The sequence below is a fragment of the Dicentrarchus labrax genome, unplaced genomic scaffold (assembly GCF_905237075.1).
Source record: "Dicentrarchus labrax unplaced genomic scaffold, dlabrax2021, whole genome shotgun sequence".
NCBI classification, from domain to species: Eukaryota; Metazoa; Chordata; class Actinopteri; family Moronidae; genus Dicentrarchus; species Dicentrarchus labrax.
Window position 1 is genome coordinate 9,086,245 of NW_026136707.1, and position 26,346 is coordinate 9,112,590.

General features: G+C 42.5%; 1 protein-coding gene across 1 annotated transcript in view; it reads right to left on the reverse strand.

The window, feature by feature from the left end:
• erfl3 (Ets2 repressor factor like 3) overlaps positions 1-26,346 on the reverse strand; it is a 50,535-nt gene that overhangs the window by 7,961 nt on the left and 16,228 nt on the right. Inside the window, exon 2 of the mRNA XM_051406043.1 lies at positions 8,456-8,690. Coding sequence (XP_051262003.1) covers positions 8,456-8,690 — 235 coding nt within the window. The remainder of the gene's footprint in view (positions 1-8,455; positions 8,691-26,346) is intronic.

Here is a 26,346-nt window from a genome sequence, read left to right on the forward strand (position 1 = left end):
TTATTATGCTTATTACACAGACTGGTTGGGCCGTTTGTGCTCTGGGAACAGACTGTTGCTCTTTTTCAATCTTCAACCCTCCTCCTCCTCCTCCTCTTCTCCCTTTATCCTACTGATACCTCGCTCTCTTTTTCTCATCAATCCACCTCCCCCCCTCTTTATCCCAACTCTCTCCCTGCGCTCCCTCCACTCATCCCCTGAGGCGATGGGAGAGGGTGAGAGAGAGACGGAGAGAGACAGGACAGGCCTGCACTGTAAACATTGTTTACGCCAGGCACAAAGCAGCATGTAATTTTTGCTCTAGGGGAGACTCACAAGGGCCTGGAAGGAGGGGAGAGAAACAGTTGGGAGCGAGGGGACGGATAGAGACAGGCAGGAAATCAAGCAGAATTAAAACCACAACAGGACTGTGATCGAATTAGTTGATGATAGAAAAGTCAGCAGGCTGTGCTAGGGCCCACATATGGGTCCAATATAAATACGGATTGCAAGGTTGGAAAACAAACAAACGTTTCTCAGAGCAATTTATTTTTACAGCATCATTCCAACTGGAGCAAATTTCATGACATACTGCATTTAATCAACTTCTGAAATACCACACTTACTAAAACATGATACAAGTTAGATATGAGTTTATCAGGTAAACCTATATAAAAGTAGGGCAGCCAAAGAGTGAAAAACCACTCGAAGTTAAGAAATTGTGCGACATCGCCTCCGCCACTTCTCACTCGTCACCCTTTTCCTACAATTTACTATTTGACTTAGTGCGAAGGAGCATGTTGTTTTTGTTTCCATCTGTAAGCTTTGAGGCAGAGGATATATGAAAGAGACTAAAATAATGATCTTCTCCACAGACACTCATCCACGCGAGGTAAAGACTAAACTTCCTCTCCCACCACGGCATCATTGGCATAAAGGTTCACATTTTAAACTTCTCCTTTTTTTTTGCGTTGTCGGTCAATCTTTGTATTCTGTAGAAAGTCACGGCTGAACTGCTCAGTGGATCCTTACCATTATAAAACAGCCTTGTTAACATAAAGTCTGTCTCCATTAATTTAATTGAGATGGACAAAACATCATAAATACTTTTCACTATTCATCAGCACCACAGACCATAGCCTCCAAAATGACCATGAAGCTGAATCAATGTCTCTCTAAAACAGTTTCAACAAAAACGGAATATCATAACCTTCATGACGGTACGATTCATTAAGGGATGTGCACTAGACTGCATTAGTTTTAGCAAGGTGTACCTAATAAAGTGAGTGTATAATTAGCATACATATGGACGAATCCCAAAGCCCAGTATTTTTCACTGTGCTGAAACTGTCTGACCCTGGCTCACTGCAGTCTGATAGTAGGGAGTGAAGCCAACTAAAATTGTGTATGCGGTCGGCTGCACTCACACATGCAGCTAATACAAAGAATGCTCAAATTAATAGTTGGAAGCAGACAACAACTTTGCGTAATCCTAGCCGCGGCAACTGAAGCTGTGTTTAGAGCACATGGTCACCCATTCTCCCCCCCCCTCCCGCGCCGTCATACGGGCAGACAGTCTTTGAAGAGCATTTGAACTCACTTCAAAAGAGAAGAAAGAGATTCTTTGAGTGCCTGTGTTTAGCTGCCCACCGCACTCGCCTTACACACACACACACACACACACACACACGCACACACCTCTCCCATATCCTGACTCGATAACTGCCATCTCATTCAGGCATACTCAAACACATGGGTGCTCCCACACACCCCCAGAACGTATCATCCAGGAGATTCAGCCTTATCCTGCTCCCTGTTTAACCAAAAGAGTAGATTGAACAATCAATGCAAGTATGGATTTAGGCAAAGCCTTCAGGGAATCAGAGGGAAGGCTTTCTATCAACTCAGTTGTTACTGTCTGTGATTCTAGGCCAGGGATTAAGGCTGCGATTACACAGACCTGCTGTGGTCCAAAACAATATGATCAAAGCAGAGAGAGCGAGTGAGGCAGAGAGAGCGAGAGAGTGAGACGCACCAGAATGCAGGAATGAACAGACATTTCTAAACAGCACTTTAACCAGAAGTTTTGAAGCTGTTTACAGGGAAATACTGTTATTATCATTATTATTATTGTTTACCATTGTGTTATTTGACATGCTCTTCTTATACTAATACAATAACTGAGTTTTTGATTTCTTACTTAATTTGATTATTATAAAAAAAGCTTTCATCCCCCTAAATCTTTCCACTTGTTTATTTAACAAGACAAACTAGAGTATTACAAACATACAAGAACTTAATAAAATAAAAAGTAACACAAAATAAAACAGTGGAAAAGTTATGACTCAAAGGAAAACTACTGTTTAGTACAACTTTAATTTAAAAAAGTTGCTCATAGCTCTGTCCAACGGTTGGTTGTTGTACATTGTACCCATCAAGTAAAACATGGCAATGTCGCTAAAAATAGGTCCAACAGGGCACCATGAATGAGCGGTCAGACTATCATTCAGGTTTCAAATAAGTTTGGCTTTGTTTACAAACTATACAGCTGTCTGACCGCTCAATTGTTGCCCCGTTTTACTTTTAGAGATGACGGCGTTTTCTGCTATGGACAAGTTTTTAGTATTACCCTATAATATGATATGTGTATAAATGCAATAATCTATTTCAGACACACACACACACACACACACACACACACACACACACACACACACACACACACACACACACACACACACACACACACACACACACACACACACACACACACACACACACACACACACACACACGTCAACACTAAAAAATGAAGTAAACCAATCCGTTTGTGTGTGCGTGGACAGGCTGTGCCTTGCCCATTGTTGGGCTGTAAATAGGCGCTGACTGTGACAGGAAGTTGGGATTACAATACTCCCCATGAGCCCCGTGTTTATTTTCTGCCTCTTTCGTCAGCATTGGCTGTTACACACACATCCCAGCCAGATCCTTCTCTACACACATGCACACACACACCAGCTGCTCACACTCAGGTTGTGTGTGTGTGTGTGTGTGTGTGTGTGTGTGTGTGTGTGTGTTTACAAGTTACACATTTTAGACAGTGCTTTGTGTAGATGCCAAATTTGATGAGTGTTTACTGTCTCAAAAAGGAAATTAAATGCGTTTATCTTGGGGTGTGGGCTGAGTTGGGGGTATGATAAGTCATGGTGTCATATGCTCTTTGTATGTGTGTTTGTGTGTGAAGAGGAGGATCTGGTCAGGGTCCGATTAGGCCGGTCACATGCTCTGTGGGTGCAAATATGTACTCGAGCACACTCTGGTGTGTGTGCATTCCACCCTCATAGAAATAAAGGCCTCATTCAGCCAGGGACAATGACATACACACAACGCTCATGTACACTGAACACATACATGCTGCAGATAGAGACAATGGAAAGACAATGAGCATAGGTTGAACACAAAGTCATACAGTGGTGCTGTCCCTGGGTGCTCCCTCTGCACTTTCTCTCTGGCCCTGGGTGTTTCCACACAATGCGCTGCTGGAGAGGGAGGCCTTCTGACCTACAAACAGGCCCAGCCAGCTAGGTGAGTTAACAATCTGTGCATATGCAGCAGTATTTCCTGCAGAAGATGTGGTCACTGAGGTTACTTCTAAATGCACATCAGGAAGTTTTAGTGCCACAGACTGAAAAATGCTACTGTATTTCAGAGCTTTTCCTGGAAGAAAGGAACAGCGACATTACACTTTCATACTCTACTATGGTCCCATCAATTCAGCTAACAAATAGGGTACTAGATGCATGTTCTCATGTAGTTTTAGCAAACAAAAACAAAATGTTTCTGAATTTACAGCGTCACCATACCCAGGAATCTTCATTCTATTTATGTGCTTTTCTGTGGGCAATTTTCCAGTTAAGTGAATGATGGAAATGAAGCAAACATTACAAACATGTGTGCAAGCAAGCATGCACAATAAAGAGTCCGTGTACAATGGTGCATTTGTGTATGTGAATGTGCACATGTTCTGTGTTGTTAATCTTTGCCAGCTGTACATGGCAGTCCCCCTGACCTCTGACCACTGTGTTGGAGCCAATGCGGGCTGCTGACTGAAGGACAGGGGGGCCTGCAGGTCTCTAGGAGCTGGGACCTCTTAGCATGATTACACTCATTAAGCCAGCACTCTGCAATGACTGATTGGCAACAGGCTTCATTTCCCGCTATTCTCCTCTGTGGATCAGTACAAGTCTCATTTATGAGAGCGAGACGGTGGTGCAGGGAATCAGGAGTACAGGTTTACCTATTTGTCCCACCAAATGATCCCTCGTGATCAAAATGCAGCTGAGGGTTAAAGATTGTGTACTTCCTCTCAATCATGCACCAAAGATGTCACATAGCACTGACAAATATCAAAGCACAAGGTGAGTGATTGATGATTCGAAAAAAGCTGAAATCACAGAGGATCTGACACATTCTCTTTTTACACATTTGATTCACAGTAACAAGACAGAACAAAAAACTTTTAAAAAAACAAAACAAGAAATGACAGTCAAACCTCTTTCAACGTCAAGTATGTCCACACGCACACACACACGCACACACTTGCACATAAACACGCACACGCACAGTGTGAGTGTAATCCTCTCAACATGAGTGGGAATTTCACAGCGGCCGTGGGAGCGGGAGACCAGGATGACGCATGGGCCGAGGCTGTGTCCCCTCAACGGAAAGCCAACACATACGCACACGTCCACACACACACACAATACAGCGGTCCTGATTAAGGGAATTTCCACCATGTGCATGGCAGACAGGAAAGAATAAGATCACTGAGGTAAAAATAATAATTACAAAGGCTAAGTGATAAAAGGAACACTTCAAAACAGACGTGCCTTTTCAAGTATGTGAACATATGTGTGTATGCTAATTGCCACATGATGCCTGTGGTCTCTACATCATTAGCAGGTTTTCTCCATATGAAGGGCACAAGGTGGCCTGCTCTCCAACAGTTTGCTCCATATGGGGACTGTTACCATACATGTGTGCTTGTGCCTCCTTTATAACTTCATTAATCTTTAGTGCCATTAATCCTCTTGCCACATTACTATTGATGTGAGTCTTGAGACGCTTCATTTCCAGTGTCTCTTGCAGTGAAGGACTGACGGCAGCTCTGGTGTCAAATCAGGTGACAACATGGACGTGTGTGTGTGCATGTGTGTGTTGTTCTCTTGATTGCCCTTCTCACTCTAAGCTTGACGCAACTCTGCTATATTTATAGGCACAGAGGGAGACAACTTGGCCGTAGGAGGGTGGGTGAGGACACAAGAGTGCCAGAGGGGAAACTCCTGTGTACAAAACTTGCTGATAATCAGCCTGTAAGGCCAGTCCATCAGAGGGCACTAAGACCCGCTATATATAAGCACTTACTGCAGCCTAAGCTCCAAATCTGTTACAGCTCTAGAGGATGGACAAGCTATTAATACACAGCCTGACCACAAATATCCCCATCCATATTCTTTTTCTCTTTAATTCAGGAACTCTAAATCCGGATCCCAAGTCTGGGTATGTTTGTGTATTGCATGAACACATTAGTAGTCCATGTTAATTTCCTCTGTCCCCATAGGATCCCATCTGTAACAGACGTTATCTTAATCTCACCAGTGTAAATGAGTGTACATAAACCATCCCACTCTAAATTAAGCAATTCAATGCATTTCTCTCCTTGAATGGCATATGTGGTTTTCTTTAAAGTGCTTAGCATAATCTTGGCCATGTTTAGCTATAAACAATAAGCCAGGGACATAGGAGATGCTGTGCTTACTTAAACTGGTATCAGAGTTCCCCAGGGATATGTAATGTCTGTAATACTGAACTCTAATGTGCTGAGAGGTCATTGTGTTATAGCACATATATCAGAAAATTGATTATATGTATCTTATTTTCATAATCAAACAATATTGTGACCTATGTGTCATTATGAAAGCCCAAAGCACAAACAATCTAAAAGGTCACAGAAGCAGATCTACCCACAGAAAAACTGAACCACATATTGGATACAAAGTTTAAAATAATACCCAATGTTATTCTATTTTATGTTATTCACATTATTCTAAATCTTTCAGATTATGACTGTGATGGTGAATTGTCATGTAAGTACCTGACTACCTGATACTGCATTCATCATATTTTCATGTGGTATTTATACTTGAACTTAGGGCTTAAAGTAGGCTCACAACCAAAATTGGCCCAAATCACTTGGGTAACACCCTAATGGGCTTGGCCGAGCAGGATAGGGGATGGATATAACTTTAACCAAAAGGTGTAAAGGGGTAACCAGTTAAATGGGTCAGTGTTGTAACTCTACTTGTCCAGGTCAATACCGTGCGAAGGCATGCGACCAGGGTCACTCTTGCAATAGTATGATAGACTTGGTTAAGTGCTATTAGTGCCTAGGCAAGCATGACTAATACAATGTCTGTGTGAAACGGAGCCAGAGAGTCAAAGCTGAATGAAATACTTCCAGCGGGTCATTGCCGTAACTGGAACCAACTGCCAGGGTCACAGATGGTATTCTCAATTTTGTTTCCCAAAGTTTCTTTACAATAAATATCGCCTCAGGGGTGTCTTTGTGTGTTTAAAAGTCATAGCCTCATTTACTAAACATTAGCACCGACGCTGGTTTATCTACATGTGTAAAGCAACTCACCGTATACACACATCTTTTTCGCACATGGAATCCACATTGGCCCCGGGGAAGGAGATAGTAATGTACTTTGCCTCAATATTTTAAAGAGTTCATGACCACAGATGAGGATTGGAACATATTGGAACATAGATAAACGGGTAAATTGCTTTCAGGCTCAGCACCCTCTTCACCACAACAGTCCAGTAAAAGGTTTGCTGCTGCTACACCAATCCAGATAAATCTGACTACTGCAGAGACTTCCACCTAAAGCTGCTTTTCTCCTAAATGGTACGACTCGACTCGCTCTTTTTTGGTTTTCCATTGTGGAAGCAACAACCACCTCGGTCGAGGCTTCAAGTGAGCTGAGCTGCTTCAAAAAGCTGACATGAAAACACGCAGACCACCGACTGGTCACTCCATGTAAAGGGCAACATGGGGCATCCCACACAGAACCTGCATTTTTAAATAGCAATGCTACTGTCAATAGCGACCACAATTGTTTTATTCCCTTAAAAAAAGGCAGCCCGCAAAACCACACCATGGTCAAATATCCTCTATCATAAAAGTGAGTGAGTTTTGTGATTAGTTAGTGTGTGAATGAGCATGAGAGCGGTGAATGCGAGCGGTGCAGAGGAAAAGAGAGCAGTGAAGTTGTCGATCTAAAAGTGTACAGTGTAGGTTACAGTTTGTCAGTGAATAAAGACCGCAACCTCTTTAGACCAAAGTAAAGCTCCCATGTGTGGTTGTTTCCAAACTGCTTGAATAGTGTTGCTTTGATGATCAGCTCCGCCAACATTACGGGGGTACTATCCAAAGTACTATCTACAGTGGAAAATGAAGTAGAGGCACCAAAAGTGAGTAGAATAGTCAAGTCGAGGGGTACCATGTAGTGGAAATACAGCTTTAGAGACAGCCTTTACTGCTTGACTTCCTGTCGCTCTCTCCCCTCATTTATTAGAGTAAAAAGATACACAGTCTGCTTCTTTCACAGACAGGCTTAAGAGTTCCTCAAAGTGTTCCTTCTACCACCTGACAAATATCCCTGGTCAAAGTCAGCAGTTCTCCTCCCCTGCTGAGAGAGTCGAGAGCCGATAACCAGCAGTTAGTCCACCTAGGCCCCTGCATTTGCCTACTACCCAAGTGGCACTGGTAACACATAACAACCCTACACTTCACCACAGGGGCCAACCACTCATAAGATCGTGGCTCCATATTAATTGTGTTGGGTGACCGGATCTGACAGATTACAGCGAGCTCACTCATCTGGTCTGGTTTTAGAAGGGCCCCGACCTGTTTTCCTAACCCACGTGAGCTTACTAAAGAAGCTGATTCATAAAGGCCTTTGAATCACTCTTTGTTGGCCCTTAGCCAGTCAGTGATTTTTTTTTATGTAATACATTTTATATCATAATTAATTCTCTTCCTCCTACCATTTATCTATTCAGAGTGCAGTGTGGATTTGTATTAGTGCCTTGGCTATTCTAAATAGACAATAGTGTTCTGTGTAATAGCAAGGTCTCAGTAAATTAGTCATTCAACGGGAGCGTGTGGGCTCTTTAAATTGTAGCATATGGTACATTTTTATCTGAATATACCGACCTTTAAGGTCCCACAGATCCTTATCATAATCCTGATTACAGCTGTGTGGCAAAATTAGGCTTTTTGAAATACAGCTTATCTGGTATAAATTAAAGGTCAGGAATAGGATCAGATAACTACAAATGAACACATGCACGCACGCACGCAGGCATAGAGATTCACAAACCTATTCAGCAAGTTCCTCTTTCATCTTACCTCAGTGCCCTGCTCAGCTTATCGTAGTTCATTTGGGGTTTACACTTCCTGGCCCCCCACAGCCGGGCCACTTCATCTGGGTCCTTGATGACAAACTCGCCGTAGTCCCCCTGCCAGGCGATGACGTCATGATATTCTTCTTTCCTGAGCAGCTCCAGGATGAAGTGCCACAGCTGAATCTGCCTGGACCCGGGGCTCGACTCAGGCTTGTAAGCCCAGTCTGGGAAGGCAAACCCTGCGTTAGAGAGATAAAGAGAGAGGAGGGTTAGTGTGGGCCACTGGAGCACAACGAATAACCCTGAATGATGATGTGGAGAGCACATGTTGTAATGAAAACAAAAACAAAAATGTGTTGCAAACAACAAATTCAAGTTCAAATGAACCCTCTTGCTTAGAGATAGTATCACAATTAAGAGTCAGTAGCTACAGCTGTTTCAGGTGAGTAGTCTTTTCTATGAGACAAAAGAGGATTATAGGTGTCTAGCCAAGTACAGATCACATATAACAGAGCAGCTTAGTCAAGCACATAGTGTCCTCATTCATATTTCACATAGCACATAGCTGTCTTCACTACTCACACGTCAATTCAATCTTTGAATTTTGTTTGTGGGTTATTTTCAAGCAATTTCTCTTTAACTTGAGAGTTTGACACAATGGAGAGCAAGAGGAAGGCCAGAACAAAGTAGAGACGAGAAGAGAGAGAATAAGACAATAGATCTCACAAACAATGATGTGAGACGCACTGCAACATGCTTTAACCTGCTGAATCCTAGTTTGCCCCATGACTTTAATTTTCCATCTCTTCCCATTGTCAACAAACAGGTAAAAATGTTTACATGCATCTATTTCTCTTTGTTTTAGCCCTTCGTTCAGAACAAAACAGTGTTTCTCCCTCCCCCAAAACTGCCACACAATGTATATACAGTATATAAATCTTAAATACCAGTCTTGTTGTTTCAGTGTGTACGGGGGAAACTGAGCTTTTCCAAATGATGACATAAGCCAGCCCAGTAAGGGTCGTGGGGATGTGCGCCGGTAAAGTTAAACAGACAACCTTTAGTCATCGTTAAGTTCTCTAAATGTTAATTTTAAATGACAATTAGCATATCAGCTGTCATTAACCTGGATTCGTGCTGATTTTGACAGATGACGGGTGGCTGATAAAATAATGATTTTATCACTGGGGCACAGCAGCTTGAGAGTTACTGCTGGTTAATGGTATTAGTAGTTATGGGCTGTGACTAAATAACTATTTCATACTCATTTGGTTGTTAGAAACAGAACAATATGTAAATAAACTATGCTATATATTCAGCTGTCTTAAAGCTCAGGAGGAGACACAACAGAGGAGGCAGAGTAACCGACTGTGTGTGTGGCCTGGTCACAGGCGGGGGGGCTGTGTGGCAGCAACTTTCTGTCGTCTAACATTTTCTGTGATCACGCATTTTTAAATGTCATTATAGGTGATTATAAACCACAGCTGTTGTAATTAACCAGTATTTATCCTGATTTTGTCACACAACATCAGATTCATAAAATAATGATTTGGTCGGCCAGGCAGTCTATCCCACTCCTCACCAGATGTTGGCTGTGATGCAGTTATGTTTTTTGCTGAATGAAAAGAGGGACAAGAAGGATATTTGGCCATTTTTTAATGTTGTTGAGGTGTTTCACTTACAAAAATTCTGGTGTGGACGCAAATTGTTTATTAAAAAATTAAATAAAATAAAATAAAAAGGCATTTTAAAATCTAGATGGCTTAAAGCAGCCGTAGACTAAAGCTTCTGTATAAACCACATTCCTCTTCTGTCATCAGGTCACCACATCACCACAGTAGTTCTTCACAGGAAACACACACACACACACACACACACACACACACACACACACACACACACACACACACACACACACACACCACACACACACACACACACACACACACACACACACACACACACACACACACACACACACACACACACACACACACACACACACACACACACACACACACACACACAGAAACTGCACTACTGAAAGTTGTAGTGTTAGTGGGCTTCATGGAACAGTTAGGCACATGAAAAACCTTTCCACCTCTCCTCCACCTCTTTCCTCTCATGCAGTCATTCTTTCCTATGACCGGAGGAAAACAACATGGCCAGTCATCTCTCCTGTCTATCCCTCCATCTCTCTCCACCCTCTGTTCGAAGGAAACGCAGAGTAAGAGAAACAGATCGAGACTGTGGGCGTGGGTATATGACTGTTTGTATGAGCATGTGTGAGCCCAAATGTACAAGTTTGAAAGAGTTTACGTGCCAGTGCGTGTGTTTGAAAATGTTTGTGCAAGTCTCCCACTAACATTCTGTTGCCTGGGTGGTCAAGAAAATTTGACACGACCAAGGAAAATAGACTATTACAGTGTAATATTTAGCCAGATATAGCCTGGACTGGATTTTATTTTATCAACAATCATCCTCATAACACTGATAAACAAGTGAGGAGGTGGAGTTACCAAAGAGTCATTGTACAGTATCAGTCCGGCTGTTGTTATGTTTGGTGCAATGTTAAGCATCACATTACAATGAATATCCAGAAAAAATTGAGTTATCTGTCTGATGTATTACAATGCAATACAATAGCCCTTCAACAAATGCTGCTGTACAGATTTAGTCATGCCTGCTTTTTTAATTGTGTGTATGTTAACTCCATTTACACTATGTTTTAAGGCCATGATGATGCATTATTGGACTAAATTTGAGGATTATCAGAAACAAGAAACATATTTATAACAGGGCTATTACTTTACAGGGGACAGGTGTTTGTCTTTTTCTAATCAAGCGGTTTATTTTATTATTACTTCTTACTTTTGGATCTTAACTCATGTTAACTTACATAAGGTAGCATGAATCCGGTGTTTGCATTGTGTTTAACCACACCGCATGCAAATGGCAACAGAGGAAATGGGACAGGCTGGTCTGGAGATTGGGAAACAAATCATCAGATTATGGATGTGCAGGCCTGTCAATGGATTTGCTGGATGACACCCTGAGGCAGAGATAGATAGCCCTGATAATCTCTGCTGCTCCAGCCTGTTCTGACCATTTAGTCACTGTTGCATAACACTAAATAATGTTGATAGCACATCTGCCAGACATCTATGAATTTGAACATAAGTGTTGCTACAGGAGCCTTTCATCAACATGAATTAATACTTTACTGTTTTTACTTTTTATGTCTCTATGTAAGAGACCCGCGGGACTTTTACACATTTGGGCCCTTTTCGGTTTACAGTTTTGTGTTAAAAATAGGCTGAAAGGAAAGTTACCTTCCTATGTGTCTTCTTACTCATCAAACGTAGGCTACTATCTATTCCTCACCACCACTTGTTGGTGATTTTCTTCCCATCACAGTGATGTATTTGCAGGGCATGGTCAATGAATCACTCAGTTGTCCCACCTACTCAGGAGTCATTTTGCAATTGAAAATTAAAATTTCTGAATATGAAATGATGTACGAGATGCCTACACATTTTCCATCTCCAAATTCCAGACAGGATTTTATCACTGTTGAATATTATGTAGATAGTAGGTGGCTAATGAGGCAGTGAACAAACACGCTGTGCAGGCAGCTTACTTTGTTCAAACTACAGATTATTGTTCTTTACAACAAACATCACAATGTGTGAAACGACCATGGGTGTTAAAACTGCCTAAACAGTGCCGTCTGTGTCTGTAACTTTCCAGACCTGCACATGTAGGTAGAAGTTGGCATGCAAATGATAAATGAACACTCACTCACTGTCATATTATTTCCCATTTCTCTCCCCACCCTCCTCCTCTTTTCACTTTCAAACACTCAAACAAACAGTTATGGCACGATCAAACGCTGAGTGAACTACAATCACACAGGAACACACCGGGGGCAATAATAAACATACTGGCCATGCCAAGCACATAACCACACTACACACACACACACACACACACACACACACACACACACACACACACACACACACACACACACACACACACACACACACACACACACACACACACACACACACACACACACACACACACACACACACACACACACACACACACACACACTCCTACTACACAGGACAACACATTCTTTCCAGACATAAGACACTGACTGTGATTGTGTCAAGGCAAGTGATGCGCGTGTCGTGTCAAGTCAAGAGGAGGCTGGTCAAGTCCCCAATCTGGCTGAGATGAAAAAACAAGAAGTGTTGACCATATCGTGACCACTGATTCTGCAGTGTTGTTGTTGTTGATCTGGCAGCTGCTCCACTGAAGCTGCTCAGTGGCCAACAGTAGAAGATTTGTCCTGAAAGTTTTACCAGGTGTGTAACTGTCTGCATGTTAAGCAGGAGTTGCAAGCAAAGCTCATCAAACCGACACAAGATAAATATTAAATGAAAACAACATCTCACCTTTTAAGCTACTATTCCAGTTTGTGCATGTGCAAATGTGAGTCAGTGACTTTGTGCACATAGGTATGTCTGTCAAGATGCGTCTGTAATGATCTTTTTGACTTTGGCATGGACCACAGAGGTCACTATACACACATCATATTTCAAGGTCCTCGAGAGAAATGTATCCGATTTAAATAGTTAGTTAGAGGACTGGAACTGGGCTGTGTGTGAATAGAGGAAAGAGGACATCCTCTATGCAGAACAAACAACAGCGTATATCAAAGAAAACCGCATAGACAAACAGGTAAGAGTGTGGTGCACAGCTGTGTATATGTGCCTATACCTATCAGTATATGATCAGTTTAGAGAGACAGAGACAGAGAGAGAGAGAGAGAGAGAGAGAGAGAGAGAGAGAGAGAGAGAGAGAGAGAGAGAGAGAGAGAGAGAGAGAGAGAGAGAGAGAGAGAGAGAGAAGGGATTATGTTTAGAGGAATGCTGAGAGCAAGAACAGGTGTCTTTGTCCTTCCATCCATCCAGAGTCCAACCCAGGCTGAGCTGGTCTGACTCACACTGGATCAACTATCACACACACACACACACTCTGATCTGTCTCATCAGCCTTGTACACCCGATAGGAGAATTTCGGGAATCTGTGTGTGTGTGTGTGAGAGAGCGTACAATCTGTGTGAACGTGTGCGTCAGGAAGAAGATGAGAGAGAAAGAGAGGAGTAGCGGGGAAGAGCCTGCAGAGCAAGACCTAACCCCCCCTCACCACACTTAACCTCTCTGACCTCGACTCTCCCTCTCTTTGGTTCCTTTCCTCCTTCACCCCCCTCCCTCCCATGGGAGACACCAGATAGCCATTACAGCATGCATGCACCAGGCTCACACACACACACACACACACACACACACACACACACACACACACACACACACACACACACACACACACACACACACACACACACACACACACACACACACACACACACTCTGCATCAATAATGTAGAGACTGGTGTGGAGGGTTGACGATAGGGGTGCGCCTAATCTCTGCCCTGGGACACTAGAGAGTGCAAGTGCGTCAAGAGGTGAGTGTGTGTGTGTTGTGAGTTGGGACAAGTGAGGGGCAGGTGGTAGAAAGCGATGCAAAGGGGACGAAGAGGAGGAGAATGGAGGGAGGGAGGGCAAGAGGAGGGCTGGGGGGTGGAGTGAAAGAGAAGAAGGCAAGACGAGATGGGGTGAGCACTAGGACAAGTGGAGAACAGAGAAAAGAAAGTCGGAGAAAAAGAGACGGGGGAGGGAGATCGGGGGAAACAAAAGTGGGAAGAGAGAGAAAGAGAGACAATGGCAAGAGTGGGAGAGGAGAGAGGGGGTGGATGGAGGGAAGGAAGGAGGGGGAGGAGGGGGGTTATAAGGGAGGGATGAGATCATCGCTCGTCTGGTAGTCTGTTGTCATCCAGATCAGATTGCTTATCCCCCCCTCCCCTCCTCCCTCTTCTTCCCTTCACCCCCTCCTCCTCTCTAGGAGTGCGGATGCCTCTTTTCCTCTGTGTGATCTTGGTGGCAGGCCCCTAGCAGACTTCTAACACTGCTGCTATTCCAGCTATGTGCGCCGCTCGCCAATCCAACAATGACCTCCACTCTCTCTCACAAACACACACACACACACACACACACACACACACACACACACACACACACCACAAGAGCAGAGAGGGGGCTGAGGAGATGAAAGCATCTCAGTGAGAAAGAGAGTGAAAGAGAAAGAGAAAATGACAAAAGACTTGAGAAGATGAAGAGACCTGGTGTGTTAAGGCTGGGTAAAGGGCAACTTCTTGGTCAACTTCAATCGATAATGTTGCCCTGAGATTGTCTGTGTATGTCAGCTGCATCTTGGCATAATTACACATTATTAGTTCTATTTCATGGAGTTCATAATTCATTTGAACTGTTGTTGCATTTTATATCGTTCATCATTTGTCTTATGTTCTCTTAAAAGTTGTTTTGACAACACTTTTTTGTAAAAATCAAATCATCAAATCATCATAAGGCAATTTAGCTTTAGTTTTACATATATGACAGTTTCAAAGGTACCCAATGGAGTTTTTGACAATTGTTTTGCTATGAAGCAAGAGGATGCACATGCATGCCAGTGTTACGCTATTCAAAACAGTTGGTAGAGATAATGCACCAAAAGAATTTAGCTACACGCCAGGAAAGCCAAGTAAAAAGAATACAAATGCAGGTTTCAAAATATTTTTAAAACACAGTTTTGGTAATATTTTATGAGGAAGGAAATGCATTCAGTGCATTTATTAGGCCTCAAGGATACACACAATGCATTTTGGTTGTTTACAAGAATATTCCACAGGGTACCTTGGTTTGGGGACTGTGGATAGAACAAGGAATTTGACAATGCAGTCCGGTCTCAGGGAAATTATTATTTTTTCACTATAAATGCTTAATCAATTCCTTAATTAAAATGATCAGTGATTAATCAGTGATGAAAACAATCATTAATTGCAGCTCTAAAACATTTGACAGCTACACAGCCTCAAAGGAATGGCAGACTGGATCACCAACCTGGGACTTAAGTGTGAACGAGGGCGAGAGCTGATGGGAAGGAGGCAGGGACAGACGGGCAGTCAGACAAAGTAGTAGAGTGAGAAAAGAGATGAGGAGGAGAGATTCCAAGAGCTGCGCGTCCTACTCAGCAGCAAATCAACTGACAGACCTGTGCCAAACTAACAGTGAAGTTGCAGACTCAGGATTTTTAATACAGGGCCAGGGCCTCTGAACAGCCATTAGCAGCAGTTGGCTAGCACCGTACTACTTTAAACCAGCTCAGCTTTAGCGTGAGAGTGGGAAACAACCAGTGCAAGTGTGTGTGTGTGTGTGTGTGTGCATGTGGGTGAGGGGGGTGAGGTCACTGTCGGCTCAGAGAGTCTGTAAAAGCACTAAAAATTGAGAGACAGTCAGCATTTGCCTATAGCGCATTCATTCACAAGTATACACAGCCTTGTCTTTGTCACAGCTGCTTGGATAAGTGAAACTGCCTGAAGCGCCGAGCTTCAGGAACAGAGAAGGCAGAAACACAAGACCAGGAGGTGGAGGGGAGGGATGGAGGGATAATAAAAGACTTGGAGGGTGAGAGACAGAGAAAGTAAGAGTGAAAGGAGGCAGAGAAAGAGGAGGGTGGGCTCCACAGGAGGAGGAGGAGGAGGGTAATCAGAGCCTATACGCCTGAATCCCAAAGTGTCTGGACTCTTCCCACCAAGTCCATTAAAAATTCATTAGGCCAATACTCAAGGAAGACTAGAGAGTGAGACACACACAGAGAAAGACAGGGACACAGGAGAGTGACAGAGCATGCATAAAATTGGGGATATGAACAATGTATTGATGAGAATAATTTGAAAGGGAACTTTTAACTCAAAATGTGCTTATTAAACATGCTACTTACAGTTTTTTTTAATTATTACAAGCTGACACAATTAAATATGTAATACTTGCTGTACTTTCCTGGTGTATAGAGGTACAAGTAGGGCTGCAACTAACATTGATTTTCATGATGGATTAACCTGCTGATTATTTTCTCAATTAATTATTGTCTGGTCTAAAAATGTCAGAAAATAGAGTAAAATGTCCATCACATTCACAAGTGCCCCAGAACTCAAGATTAATGTCTTAAAATTGCTTGTTTAGTCTGACCAACAACCAAAACCCCCAAAATATTCAACTTTCGATATCAAAGTAAACCAGCAAATATTGACATTTGACAGACTGGAAGCAGGTCAATGATCCATGTATCATTTCAGCTTCAAGTATGAGAGTTAGTCTTTGGTGTCGCATGATCAATTTATGCAGTGAACTGGCTGACTAAAAACTGAATTGTCTAACAGCGTGTGTTTTTTTTGCTGTCCGTGTACGAAACGCTGAAATCAGATGCTAGAAGCTGCCTCCAGTGGAAATGTCTGGTAGAGATGCAGATTAGAAGAATAACCGCTGACTGTTAGGCTTAGTTTCCATTTTACACTGGTTTACTTAAAAATCTGCAAAACCTGCATTAGAAGATGAAAAGTAAGGAAGTTGTTTGATTTTATTGTTGTGGTTTTATTGTAACATGTAGAGTAGATTTTACTGCTTTGGATAGAAAATTCTAGAGAAATGTGGGTTGTTGTGAATAATCCAGATGGAGAACTTGTTCTTGTTGAAGACCCTTGATGAGCCAAGAACATTTATGCCTTCACCTGAGTGCCTGGAGGGGTTAAACAAACATCACGCACAAAAACATGTAAGCCTAGCAGGCTGCTCAACTATTCTTAGAGGTTACCACAGTTTATATTTTCTATAGGCTCTTATTCAGTGTCATATAGCTGCAGAAGAGAGAAACAGAGAAAGAGAGAGAAAGAGCAAGAGAGAAGAGAGTGCTCTGTGGCCTTGGAGGGGCCAAAAATAGCGCCACACACACTGGACTTATTGTTCAACAGTGGGAGAGCAAAAGAGAGAGAGAGAACACACAACATGGATGGGGAGAAGAGGGAAAGTACAAAAGTGCTGAAGGAGGAAGAGGAGGCGCAGCGAGGGAACAAGTGGGACAGAGAATGAGAAGGACATGACGTAAGATGAATGATTCGTCTCTCTGCCTCACTGCTGTATAGCTCGTCTTCAAGTGAACAGACGTCTTTTCCAGGAAATTGTAGGGGAGGAGCAAGAAAGGGGGGGGGCACGTCCATAGGGATCCTCTCTTCCAGAACAAGTAGCTCCTCTCCTGCAGCCCTACATCATCTAGTTCACATGCTCCACTGCTAGTCTGTAAATGGCTTGTTAAGTCACGACATGATTCAAATATCCATTAGTTGAGGAAAGGCTTTGAAGTGTGAGAGAATGAGTGAGTGTGTGTTTCAGGGTTGATTTCAAAAGCTGTAAACTCAAAGCCCACACGTTGTTAATCAACTGTCTAAACACTTTATTAAAAAACAAATTGATATCTCCAACGATATCCTTTTAAGGCTGCAACTACAAATTACACTACCGCTGAGTCATGAGCTTTTTGTCAAAGCTACATTAGCAAAGTGTGCTAATGGATTTACAAGTAGACAATCTTTTTAAATTACTCTAAAGAGGCATTTGAGATTCCTTACATTAACAAAACAAAAACACACCTTTGACAAGTTTTAAGTTCATTTTTAAAAAAACGTTTCATAAATAACATCAATAAAAAAATTGCATGCTCAAAAATGATGATGTAATGTCAAACATACTTGATTTTCAGTTAATAAATAGGAATGTCAGGAATAAAATGTGCATAAAAACCATGGTCTATTAAGATTGAGAACAAAATGTTTAACCAATAGGTAACACTAACTAGTTGATCACCTAAGAGGAGTGGCCTGGTGGTGAGAGCTTGATTTTAAGCTGTGAGTGGTCTACAACCAAACACACTATACAGCCCATGTAACCAGCAACATGAACACACAACAGGCGGTTCTTCACCTGGGAGCTCTAAGAAAAGGCACAAACACACACCTATCCACACACACAAATCGAGCCACACGGGAACTGGAGGACTAAAAGAGCAAAACTCACTGGCAGCCACAAATGTATGTAGGACGAGCACTGTGTTAACAAACACACTGAGCCCTGTCCACGCACAAACACACATAAAGCCCTGCGGCACTCCACCTGATGCCCTCTCAGGTGGGCTGGACAACTGGACGTTCACTCTGTGTGTAATCACACTCATAAACAAGCCTGGTGGGAGAGTGTATGTTTGTGTGTGTATGTGTTCCCCAGAGTATGTTAAGAACAGCAGAATAATATTGTGTCAGCGAGAGAAGAGTCCTGTTGCTCTCAGGGCGCTGTTAGGTATATTTACTCTCACCAAAGTGACGCTCTGCTCCCAGGACATTAACCTCTCTCCTTAGACATACACACATACACACACACACCGTTTCTACATGCTGCAGTCGAACAGGCCAACAAGCGAAGGATGTGTGTATTAAATAACAGTCAAATTATATACACTGGGTAGTTTCAGCTTGTCAAAGACAGGCTTGAACTATACTGCATGATGTGCTTTAACGATTAGCAGGCAACCATGAAAGGGATTTGAGATAGGGATGCAACAAATCAACACTCACATCTCACTTGTTCTCTGCTAGTAACATTTCCGATAATTAAACTCTGGATATCTGTAGATAGTAGTACTGATCTGATACCACTGCTCTATTTTTCCCAAATTTAAAATGTGTGTAACAGCCCCCTCACTGCATGGAACCAATTGATCGACAACATCTGGCCAAAACCCACTCCACTTAATCACCACTGAGGCAGATATCCGGCGGATCCGATTGGATCATCCCTAGGTTTAGGGCCTGTCCTCACGATATGCGGCCTCACCCAATACGATGTCGTTTCGAAAAAAAATCTCCGTAAACACGGCGTCATTTCCAGAAATATCTGCGTCCACAGGGATCCACTGCAACGACCCAAAACGCTGTACTACATATGCCAGGCCTGTATGTGGCACTGTGACGCCGCCACACCAATACACTAAAACCGGAAGAGAAGCCATGGAGCATGCACTGTTTACAAACAAGTAGTAGTAGTCCGCCATTGTTGTTGTTGTTATGACGCGTCTAGCGGCGGCGGCGGCTGAGGTTAAAGGCTAGAGAGGCGGGGCTAATCCGTCCAGACGACTCCGGGCAATCTGGCGTTTTCAGATTTTCCCACTCTGGGACCCGTTTCCAAAAAATACCGTTTTCACACCCCGAAAACGCCGTATCCGTCTGGACGCGAGGCCGATACGATAAAGTATTTATCCGGATTCGAGAAAAACGTATTCGTGAGGACAGGCCCTCAGACACAAGCTTTCAACACAAGCTTTCAATAATTTTGCTGTAATATTTATGATAAAATGTATACAGTGCACTTTTTTTTTATTGTGGTAGCAAGAATTGAAATTTGGCACTTCAAATACCTTGCAAAATGTAAATAATTAACTTCACACACTTTAGTTAAAATATGGCTTTAAATGGTTGGGGATGTAATTTTCCCATGACAGGCTAATAATTTCCTTCAAAGTTACTTTTAGGGAAAAGCTGTTAAGACCTAACAGAACCATGTTACAGGCCACAGGCGCCTCTCTTCTCTTTCACTCTTTCGCCCCACCTCACAGGCTGGTGTTAATGTACTTCTCCAGCCAACAGCTTGGCAGAGAGCTGCCAGCTGACACTTCACCTCTGGTTCAACAACACACTGCCTACACTCACTTCTGCCCGTAAGAGAGCATTTGACTGTGTGTTCACCTCTGTTTGTAGGGACTTTAAACACTATCTCAATTTCTATGTGATGTGCATTGTAAATATTTTTATAATAAATATAGATAACATACAATATATTTTTTGACCATTAGCCCTTTGAGCTATTAGTTAATTGAATGAATATACATTTTTCATTATTTCAAAAAGTTTTCAAGCAAAAATGACAAATATTTGCTGGCTCCAGCTTTTCAAATTTTATTCTTTTTTATTATACATGGCTGCTGAACGAATTAATTATTAGTTGCAGCATCCAGGAATAGCACTAGTGCAATAGAGTGTGTGACCATGGGGCAGTGGGTATGATCCCCCCACAATATTCAGTTGGATTGTCACTATGTGCTTGTAAGGTTAGTGGGTCAAAGGGTGACTTTCCCACAGTGAAGTAAATTAGATGCAGCATGAACGAACTATGCATCTGTCAGGTGTGTGTGTCTGTCTGTGTGTGTGTGTGTGTGTGTGTGTGTGTGTGTGTGTGTGTGTGTGTGTGTGTGTGTGTGTGTGTGTGTGTGTGTGAGATTGTGTGCATGTGTGTCTAAGAGATAGGTGGTACTTTTGGGAGGTGGTTTCCTGGAATGTGCCACTAGAGCGGGACAGGATGTTAGCAACTGTCATGCACCACAACAACAGATCTGTTTCCTGTGTGTGTGCGTGTCCATGCATGTCATTTCTGATTCACACTAAAATCTGGTTAAAATCAAACCCAACTGAGGCAAGAACTGAGTCTACTAAGAAATAATAATAATAATAATAATAATAATAATAATAATTTCTACTCAGAGATGATTGCATTCATTGTAAAAAAAAAAAAGTGGAAAGATCAAAATATTGAAGATAAAAAAAGATGGAAAAGTAATGCACAATTGTTGCTCAAACAAATGAGCATGCACTCAGACCATGTGCAACTACCAGCCTGTATGTATTCCTAGACTCACTTAGGTGTGCATGTGACAGCAGGTACCATAGAGGAGCCAGAATTTCTAAACATAAATGACAGTAACACACACAGAGTGCTGCCCTGGTGAAAAGATACACAGAACCAGAAAAACAAGTCCACAGTCACAGCTACAGACTAAAACACCCTATGTGTGTGTGTATATGTATGTGTGTGAGTGTGTGTCAGTGCTGACTCAGTGCGTGCATGTGTTTGTAATTCAGCCTTCACAACGCAAACTCTCCTCCATTCTCTTGCCTCTCTCTCTCTCTCTCTCACACTGTCTCCTAGCAACCAGACACTTAAGGCCTAAAAATAACCCCCCAGAAACGAACAGAACAAAAAAATAAAGCATAAACGGGCAATTAATCCTTTCAAGCCTGGAACACGGACTCAAATAGACCAGGTATTAGAAAGGGAAGAGTGGGGCAGGAGCAAGCGAGCGCGAGATGGAGAGACACAGAGGGAAGGGAGTGGGAGGCTGAATCTGCCAGCAACAGGTAGTCGTCAGGAGACAGAGTTCTGCGCTACATGACAGAGGTGTGTGTGTGTGTGTGTGTGTGTGTGTGTGTGTGTGTGTGTGTGTGTGTGTGTGTGTGTGTGTGTGTGTATGAGCGCGTGTGTGCCCACTAGCCTTGGCTGGGAACAAGACAGAACTTTTCCACCCTCTCCAAAAGCAGGGGCTGCTCAAGGCAAACAAGGCTACAGTGTAAACCAACCAAGCGGCACTGCAACAAGCTGGCAACAAGTCCTGTGTTAAACAGAGTTTGTAGAGAATAACACGCTGTACGTCAAAAGACTCAGCAAGGCCTCCCTCTCTCCCTCTCTCTTTGAGGCTGCACACTTTTATTGTGAAGTTTTCCCTCCTTTTCGTATACAACGTTATGAAATAAACAATGTTATGAAACAAAGTAAAAAAAGACATCTGAGTCATGAACACACACGTACACAGAGGCCTGCTGTCTAGCGTCTGAAGCAGACACATTCCACAGTGGATTAACATTCTAGGTGCGTGATGGCAAGTGAGACACAAAGCTGCCAGACACCTGATCTTTACACCAGACATCTAAAAAGTTCAAGATAAAATAAGATCAAGGCTGCGCTAGGTAGGCAAAATATCACATTACAATATTTTACTACTACCGAGATGTAATTGTGTCTGATGGTTTCTGCCTTTTTCACTATTTAAGTGCTTTCTTGGAGTGAAACCTTTATCAGGGCTCTGATTTTCAAACCAGCTGGCAGACAAAGATTAACAAAGTTAGTACGTAACTCTTGCTAATCAAAAGGTTAGCGAGAGATACATACTAAAATAGAAACCAACGACTATTTTCATCATGGTTATTCCTCAGATTAACTGATAAATTGTTTAGGCTGAAAAATGCCCAGCACACATTCCTATAGTGTCTTCAAACCCATAACAATAGCAATCCAAAATCCCAAAATAATTAATTTACACTGATATAGAGCAGACAAATCTCACATTTGAGGGCCTGAAAGCAGAAAATGTTTGATATTTCTTGCTTAATAAATCATATTAGCTATTAATCTATTATCAAAGTTGTTACAGATACATTTTTTGTTGATCAACTAAGTAATTGATCTAGTTTAAACCAGGTGCGGTCCTCTAGCAACACACATTAACTTAGCATAATTTTAATTACTCTGTCTGTGACCTGGGGTAATATTAAACAATACAGGATTTGCAGTGCATCTCCAAATCCAAAGTGTTTCAATTAATGTAAGCAGGTCCTTTCTGAAGGCTCTGTGTATATTAGAGTGGAGTAGGCAGCCACTTTCAATATCATGGACAAAAAGCTCAATTTGTGATTCAAATACAAATATTGTACTGTATGAGACAAAATGGTGTCTACAGTGCCTTGAAGTTTTACACCTTTTCAGGTGACAGGCGATGACAACTAGGTGGGAAAGCTTCAAGCTATTCAGTATGTTGTGAGCTTGGCATGCACATTTTCTCTCATTTCCAGAAATAGTCACTGTAATCAGGGACCTTGCAAATGGCTTGAGCATTTATCCTCTTGACAGCGATTCGACATTGCCATGAAACAGCAGCTGTGATTTAGCCAGTTCATTCTTTTGATATTGCAATTCAAACTATGCAGCTTTGTTAACCTAACCCAAGTCTTTGAGGCAGTAGACAATAAAACAATTTACCTTCTAAGTTTTGGTTGGTTAGACAAATCTGACAGAACTAGTCACCCACCACTTGCCCAGTGCATGCTGGGATAGTGTACTGTGTATAAGCTGAGGGCATCACTTACATTTTTGTTACAGAGTCTAACTGTATGACACAGTAAGCAGTCCTGGTAAAAAGGTCTATTTATATGCTGATGATGCTTTTATATACCATGCTGTCCACAGTCCTGAGTGAACAAAGCAGTGCAAAGTCTGTTAACAGCTTGCAAAGTATCAAACTGAGCTCCTGATGAGGATGTACTAATGGACCTTATACACAGAACACTTAATCAATCTTGTCAACACCTGAGATAGCTTGATAATGCTGCTATCAATTAGGAAAAGCACAACCTCTAGCCTAGAGTCTCATTTTATTATTCTACTACCTGCCTATATAACATCGCAATTATTAACATTTTGGAGATGCACACTTTGCTTCCTTCATTTTTAAAAATTTTGTTTTTAAAATGTAGGTTCCATATGACTGGGTATTGTTAAACATTTTCAATACTACAATACAAGGATGTACTGGGGCTTCCATCCTCATGGACAATGTGGTGAACAGACTCACCAACAATCAGATAAAGATTAGTTGCACTGGCTAGCTACTAAAAAGCACAAAGTTATCTGTTCAGATAAGCAGCTTGCCTTAAAAAATAAAAACAGTGAGCCCCGTCTCTAGTCGTAAACATAGTCTTTTTCTTGCATGGTGTAACATTAAACAGTCAATCACCAGCATTATTAGATCTTGGTACAAGCATGCTGCATGGCACAAAATGGAACTGTCGCAAAATTGAATTTGGTTCCAAATAACACGGCATTTTTCGATACTAATCGAAGCAGTTCGCTGAGTGCCATAACAGTATTGAAGTTCAGTACCCAGCCCGGCATTCAACAACAAAACAGAGAAAAGAGCCATATATGACTCGAGTGTCATATGTTTGCAGCCTGTGTCAAACAATTTGCAGTTTAGTAGACCATTAATGCTTCTACAAACATTTGGCCTTTACTATGCCACTAGAGCTTTCATTATGTAGCTACCTTTCAGTACAATAAATGCCTACCAAAAGCTATGTTTAGAACACATAATTCCTTGGTACTCCTCTTCACTATGCATTCATTTTATTTTACTCGTTACTTGTTCAACTGAAGCTACCTTTGAAATCCTGAAGACACAACAGCCACTGAAAACAAAACATCTTCACACTTATCTTCAAACACTCAAAAGCTCAAATGGGAAGCCTGTGGATGTACTATGTGAGTATGTTTGTGTGAGCCTCTTGTTATGAGCTGCGTGCTGTTGTTCAGACAAGAGGTGAGAGTGGAATAGGTGACTGGCCCTAGGGAATCATGTTTTTCTCTGGTGCTGCTAACTGTGCTGATGATAGCTTGCATTCATGAGGTATTCACATTGAGGAGGACACACACACACACACACACACACACACACACACACACACACACACACACACATCTCACACACACACACACACACACACACACACACACACACACACACACACACACACACACACACACACACACACACACACACACACACACACTTACTTACCTAGTGTTTTCTAAAAAAACAAAGGCAACTACAGGATAAAAGCTGCGCAGGTTTTCTACAAAACTAAAATGTACTCTCACAGTGCATGAATGTGGAAAAACAACATCAAAATATTACATGATGACCAAGTCAACATGCTCTAATGCAACAAATACACATTCACGCACACTCCCTTGTATGCTATGTGATCATCAGGGGAGAGATAAACCTTACTTAAGGGTGAAGCAGAGGGCTGGTGGCCTGGTATTCTAAACGGGCCCCTGGGTAATGAGCGAACAGGGGACATCGGGAGCTTGCCAACCAGCACTGTTGTCCTTAACACCTTCCCGCTGCTTGGGGGAGAGCAGCTTTGTAGCTGTGTACAACATCCAGCTTCCAAAGTGCTAATAGATGGCTAATTACAAAAATTATGGAGGGAAGTTTTACAGCAGAATTGCATCAGGATTATGGTGAGAGAAACAAACAATTTTTCAAAATTGGGGCTGCGCAACTCCAACAGATGAGCTCTCCAACAGTTTACTGACATAATGTAACTTCACAAAACTGTGCAGAATGTAATAAATGAGAATAGTAGAAAAAGAACAAGGTCCAACAAAGGAGCACATTGACAAACAATTACTATCTTTGATTACCTCAGCTGCTCCTTAAAGGCCCGGACACACCAACCCAATTATCGGCCGTCGGACATCGTCAGACAGTCAGACGAGGTCGGTGACTCGAGTCGGTTCGGTGTGTCCCGTGCCGTCGTCAGTCGGAGTCGGCGTTGGCGTACATTTTCGTTGATTCGACATGTAGAATCGGCCAGTGGCTGTCGGCCTCAATGACCAATCTGATTGGTGGAGTGCTAGCCCTTGACTAGCGAATCATTGAGTGCAAGAGAAAACCGGAAGTGATGATGGTAAACATACTACGCCAACGCCAGTATCTTGTTATTATTAGCCATCGTATTTTCCGTTCAGTGAGTAATGACAATAACGATCCTTCTTGACTACTATCAACACTCTCTGACGAAAACAATGACTGACGACAGCGTGCTCTGTGTTTACTAGGTCTAGAGTGATCCTTCTTTTCCAGTTTTTAATTTTTGTGGGCGACAACACAGATTAGTGCCGCCTGCTGTTATGGGGACATATTACACCTGCGCACGCGCAGAACGTACGCTCCAGTCGGCGTCGGTTTGGTGTGTTCGGAGGCACTTTTTTGACCGACTCGGGGAGACGGGAGCCGACTGATCAGTCCAACTGCTTTTCTGCCGACGGTCGGCCGCTGGGTTGGTGTGTCCTGGCCTTAATGCATTGGAATTATTTTATACTGGCCCACAAACTCACAACACACTGTATTACATAGCAATACATGCACATTTAAAGTCTCAGGCGGAGGTAGACTTTGTGCCCTCAGCAGTTCCTGTGCGTCAGCAA